The sequence below is a fragment of the Pituophis catenifer genome, unplaced genomic scaffold (genome assembly GCF_029215685.1).
Source record: "Pituophis catenifer annectens isolate HBS135680 unplaced genomic scaffold, rPitCat1.0.hap2 SCAF_14, whole genome shotgun sequence".
In the NCBI taxonomy this organism is placed as follows: Eukaryota; Metazoa; Chordata; class Lepidosauria; order Squamata; family Colubridae; genus Pituophis; species Pituophis catenifer.
The window spans coordinates 22,899,074-22,904,588 of NW_027256894.1; the positions used below are offsets into that span (position 1 = coordinate 22,899,074).

Consider the following 5,515-nt stretch of genomic DNA (forward strand, 5'->3'; position numbering starts at 1 on the left):
TGTTTCTTTTTCTGGTTCCCAGCCTCTCGAAGATAGACTGCCTTTGTTCGTGGAGGCTCGAGCAAGTCATAGCTCGACCAAGCGCCTCTTTTCCAACCCAAACTGTTCTGTGAATCCATGGGTCAAGAGGGGGCGGGAAGGGGGCCAAGATGCATGAAAAGGCTTTTCAAGGCTGGGGATAGCAGAAGAGAGGGACGGGGGTGGGTGGGAAGGGTCGCCTAATTTAAACCGTTCGCCCGGAGTTTCAAGAATAGGCTCCTGTGCAGCTCCCGCTGTCTTTCCTCGGAAGTAAATCTTATTCCGTCCAAGGTCTGGGTAACAATTCGCACTTTTGATAGCAACCAAGGTTTACTGGCAAGAGATTACGGAGGGATCCGCTGGGACGTGGCTTTCCTGCTTTTTGGTCTTTAGCAAGGGGGAAGGAGAGGGGGAGGGAGGGGGCTTCCTCATCTCTTCCCAATCCCATCTGGGAACAGAGCTGCAACCGTGCGCCCCCGGGCTCCTATACACGGGTCCGTTGGCCCCGGACTTTTCCTCAGACGTTGCCCCTCCCTCCCTCCCTCCCTCCCGGCCTTCCCCTCCCGGCCTTCCCCTCCCCTCCCCGCGCGCTTTATTTTTGCTGAATTAAGAAGGTGACATTATCCTCCCCTTCAAGTACTTCTGTTAATATTGAAAAACGTGCGTTTGCATCTCAAGCGGCCTCGCTGAGGCTCCGCCGCCATTTCAATATTAATGAAATTGTTTAATCTCCTAAATTCGTCGTGTTTAAGTTACGTTTCGGTGAGTTATTGACCAGCAACAAAAATGTGGTTAATGGGGTGTGTGGACGGGTGAGTGTGGGTGAGTGTTAAAAGAAAAGGAGGGGGGGAAATCACCCTCCCGCTCTGGGGCCCGGTTTCTTTCGGGCCGTCCATTCGCAAGACTCGGGTTTACGCGAAGCACAGCGAAATGCCCGGCGTGATTTAGTAGCAGAATCGGGCCCTTGTTACGGCTTTTCCGACTACCCGCAACCCCCTCCCTCTGCGCGCATTTCCGCGGGCGAGTTTTTTTTTTTTTTTTTTTTTTTTTACTCTCTGGGTATCTTGTCTCTGTGTAAGGTGGGGAGGCAAGAAAGGAAGCGTCCTCCCACGCCCCCACGATAATATTTCGACCCACTAGTGACGAATTCAAGATCTGCATCCCCACCTTTCCAAAGGGGATCGTGCCGGGGGTATGCAATCCTTCCTCCCCACCCACCCACCCCCTCCATTCCGCCTTGTATGGCCAGACAATCGCCATGTGAGGTGAGCGGTTTAGGATTGAGCGGTTCCAAATCTCCACGCCCCACTTCCACAGACGTGGGGAAACGGGTAACCAAGACTCCAGGGCCCCACCTTCTCTGAGTGGGCATTTGGGCACAGATCGCGGTGCCTCAAGTGGCGCGGAGTTCCACAAGACCATTTCGGGAAAAGCGGCCAGGTTTGTTTCGGTTAATCTTTGGCTAGGCTTGGAAAGGACACCACTAAGGAAAGACCCCTCCCCGATTCTCCTTCAGGTTCTCCCTCCCTCCGGCTCCTCTCCTCCTAAGGTCTCCTTGGTCCTTCCTCCCTCCCTCCCTCTCTTCCCCGCTAGCCAGAGAGGGCTGCGCTGCCCCCTTTCCTCATTAAGGCTTCTAGGCGAGATCAAGGAGCCAAGAATGCCACTCTTTTAGACGTGAATACAGTTCGGGCATTTTTGCAGTCCTTGGTGGAATTTTACCTGGGAAGGAAGTGGGGGGGGGCTGGGATGGTTTGGGGGAGGGGGTCCTTTGCCTCCCCCCCAAGAAAGTTCTCCTGTGAAGGTTTTGATCAGGCTTGCTTTGAGCCAGGGGCCTGATGATCCCCGAGAGCAGGAGGCGAAGAATATCCATTTGATGGAGCCTCCCACCGTCCTTCTCCCTTCATGAGGACTAGAACCTTAGCGGAAACCCCCGGCGTTCATGAGGCGAACGTCTGAAGGCGAACTGCGGTCCCAGAGACCCGTTTCTTCAAAACTAGGATAGGATGGCGCCTCAAGTGAACGACCCCATCCCACCGGCCCGCCTTAGCTAGTCATCCCCGGCTGAGCACCCAAGAGGCCCCCGCTCAGCCCGTCTCGAGAGGCGGGGATTTGCTCACCTCTTTCGCTTCTACGGCCGTCGGGAAAAGCGGCTTTACCGACCGCCAGGCCTCCCTGGAAGGCGGGGAAGAGCGGCGGGAATCGAGGCAGCTCGGCCGAACGGCTGAATGGAGTGGAATTGCGCTTGCGAGGAATCGGGGCAGCCGGATTCCGCTCCCGTCCCCGTCCAGCTGTTAACCGCTGGGCTGGCGGGCCCTCCCTGGGTCGGGTCCTGCCTCTCCCGAAGCGCCGGCGGGAAAGGGGAGCGGGCGGAGAGAAGGCCTCTTCAAAGGCGGCGGCGCTTTCCCGCCCCACTGCCAAGTTGGCATCTTTACGCAGCAACTCCGGGTCGCTCCCCTCGCCTCGGACTCTCCCGGGAAGATTTGACCCAAGACTCAGGGTCTCGGGCCCTGCCCGCCCCCGCCCCCTGCGGGAAAATGTGTAGGGGAGAAAAGCAAGGCCGCCGCAACCGAGGAACGGCTGTCCCAACCCGGCCCGCTTCCTCTGGCCGGCCCCCGCGTCCCCGCCCTCCCATCCTGAAGCAAAGCGGGCAGCGCCGGAGGCTGAACTTCCTTCGCCCTCCTGGAAGGCGCGACCTTCTTCCCACCGAGTGGGACTTGCGCCGCAATGGGGCCCGTGAAGTTACCCCCGCTGCCCTACGCTTCCTTGGGAAGGGGGAGCCCGGCGTGGCGGGCTTCTGGCCCAGAGGAGCCTCTGCAATTGGGGTGAGCGGACGGGCAGCCGGCCAGGCCGAGGCGCGCCTCCCGCCAATAAGTCGGGCTGCCCCAGCATAGCTCCCGCCCACCTCGCTGGGCAGCGGCTCGGATTCTAGCGGAGTCGCCAGGCGGGCGAGAGCAAAGCTCCTTGGGCGCAAAAGCCGGGCAGGCCGCTTGGTTGGCGGCCGCAGCTCTTCGTGGGGGCGAGGCTGGCCGCTCCCCCCTCCGCCGGCCCAGAAGCGCTTCCCATTGGCCCCCCGCGTGCCGGGGAGGGGGAGTGGCGGGGCTGCAAGCAGTGACCCCCTCCGCGCCGGCCCCGGAGCCCCGCCCCTTCCCCCCTCCCCGGCGGGTGTCATCGCAGAGCGAAGAAAGTGGCCCATTAGCGCGGCGCCTCGACGGGGGCCTTTTCTGCGCCAGCCCCCGCCTGCCAAGCTCAGATGGGCGGCAGGCGGCAAGAGCAGGAGGAGGAGGCGGCCGCGCCAGCGCTGGGCACGGCCGGGGCTGCTTAGCCCGGCGGCTGCGGAGAGTCAGAAAGGGGCCGCCGGGTCTCCCGCCCACAGACCCCCTTCCCGGGAAGCCGGGAGCCCCGGCCGGACCCGCAGAAAGGAAGGCTCCGGGCGCCGTTCGCCGGCTGACTCCGCTCGCTCGCGGCGCCTGTGAAGTGAGTGCCCGGGGCGGGAGGGGTGGCGGGGGGGCTCTGGGGGGACGGAGGTCTTGGACGGTGCCCCCCTCCCCGCTGGCTGCGGTTGGCGCGGGACCTGCTTACGGGGAGGGGCGAGCCGTTACAAATTGGGAGCGCCGGGAAGCCGTCGGGAGCCCGCGGAGGGGAGGGGAGGGATCGGGGGCAGCGCATAAAACGGAAAGGAGAGCGAGCGAGCGGCCAGGCGGCTTGTGCCCAGTGCCGGCTGCTGCGGCTCGGCGGAGCTCTCGGGCGGCCGGAGGAAAGCGCCGCCCCCGCCGGAGGAGCCTGCCCTTCGGCGTGCCAGAGGGGCGGGTGGCAAAGAAAGGGGAAGACCCGGAGGGCCGCGAGGCGCGGGCTGCCGTCCCGCAGGGGTGGTCCCGGGGCTGTCAGCCGGCCAGGCCGGGCTGGAGGTCGCCTCCGCTGGGCTCGCCCCTCCCGCCGAGAGACCGCCCCCACCCCCTCCCCAAGCCTGCCGCGCTCAGCCCGGGGAGGGAAGTTGCCGGCTCCGCCCGCCCGCCCCCCAAAAGAGAGAGTGAGCCAAGGTTGCCCAAGGGGGGCCAGGACGCGCCCCCGCCCCCTCCCCGCCCCCCCCCTCCTCGCCCAGCCCGCTAATTCCGCCTCCCTGCGCTGCAGATCCCGGCCGGCGCAGCCGCTTCCACCATGCCCCGTCCGGGCCGCAACACGTACAGCGACCAGAAGCCGCCCTACTCCTACATCTCGCTGACCGCCATGGCCATCCAGAGCTCGGCCGAGAAGATGCTGCCGCTGAGCGAGATCTACAAGTTCATCATGGAGCGCTTCCCCTACTACCGGGAGAACACGCAGCGCTGGCAGAACTCCCTGCGCCACAACCTCTCCTTCAACGACTGCTTCATCAAGATCCCGCGCAGGCCCGACCAGCCGGGCAAGGGCAGCTTCTGGGCGCTGCACCCCAGCTGCGGGGACATGTTCGAGAACGGCAGCTTCCTGCGCCGCCGCAAGCGCTTCAAGGTGCTCAAGGCCGACCCGCTGGCGCCCTCCAAGCCGCCCCCCGAGGCCGCCCACTACCTGCAGGCCCAGGCCAAACTCCGCCTGGGCGCCCTGGCCGCCGCCGCCGCCGCCTCTTCCGCGCCGCTCGGCCCCTACGGGCTGCCCGTCCCGCCGCCCTCCGGCTTCAAGCACCCCTTCGCCATCGAGAACATCATCGCCCGCGAGTACAAGATGCCCGGGCCGGGCGGGGGCGGCGGCGGGGGCGGCGGGGCGCTGCCTTTCTCCGCCATGCCGCCCGGACCGGCCGCCTACCCGCTGCCCAACCAGCTGCCCCCCGCCTGGCCCCACGTCTACGGCCCCGCCGGCATGCTGGACCCGGCCGCCCCCATCGCGGTGGCCGGCGGGGACTACGCGGCCGCCGCTGCCGCCGCTGCTGCCGCCGCCGCCTACGGAATGCCGCTGAAGCCGCTGTGCCACGGCGGGCAGACGCTGCCGGCCATCCCGGTGCCCATCAAGGCCACACCGGCCGCCACCGTCCCGGCCCTGCCCGCCCTGCTGCCCAACTCGCCGCCCTCGCTCAGCCCGCCCTCCACGCAGACGGCGCCCAGCCAAGGCAGCCCCGCCACCCCCAGCGAGACGCTCACCGGGCCGCCCTCCGTCCTGCACGCCGTGGTGGCGGTCCACTGACCCCGGCCGGCGCCGCCCTCCGCCCAGGAACCAGCGGGGAGACGAGGCGAGGCGGCCGTCCGAAGGTCCCCAAGACGGTTGGGTCTTTGGAGCCAGCCCGTCCCTCCTCTTTCCAACCGCCGCCGGACCCAAAAGCCGGGGCCACGATCCGGACGGGGCTGCGCTCCAGAGGCGAGGGGCTCGCAGCAGCCCGCCGTCCTCCTTTCGCGGACGCGCGGGGATTTTGCAAAGGCTTCTTCCCTAAGCGACCTTCTCGGACCGCGGAAGCAGGCAATGAGGCTGGCTCTCCTCGCAAGGCTGATTGTCGGTTCCCAGCTCCGCCGGTTCCTCGCGCGCCAGGCTCCCC

At 66.0% G+C, this 5,515-nt stretch overlaps 1 protein-coding gene across 1 annotated transcript; it reads left to right on the forward strand.

The window, feature by feature from the left end:
- The first annotated feature begins 4,173 nt into the window (after window positions 1-4,173).
- On the forward strand, window positions 4,174-5,169 carry FOXB1 (forkhead box B1). The gene has a single exon (XM_070953687.1). The coding sequence runs from the start codon at window positions 4,174-4,176 to the stop codon at window positions 5,167-5,169; it is 996 nt and encodes a 331-aa protein (XP_070809788.1).
- Window positions 5,170-5,515: the final 346 nt, after the last annotated feature.

What these genes read in the sequence shown, in the direction of transcription:
- FOXB1 (XM_070953687.1), top strand. Translation starts at nt 4,174, where the DNA reads ATGCCCCGTCCGGGCCGCAACACGTACAGCGACCAGAAGCCGCCCTAC.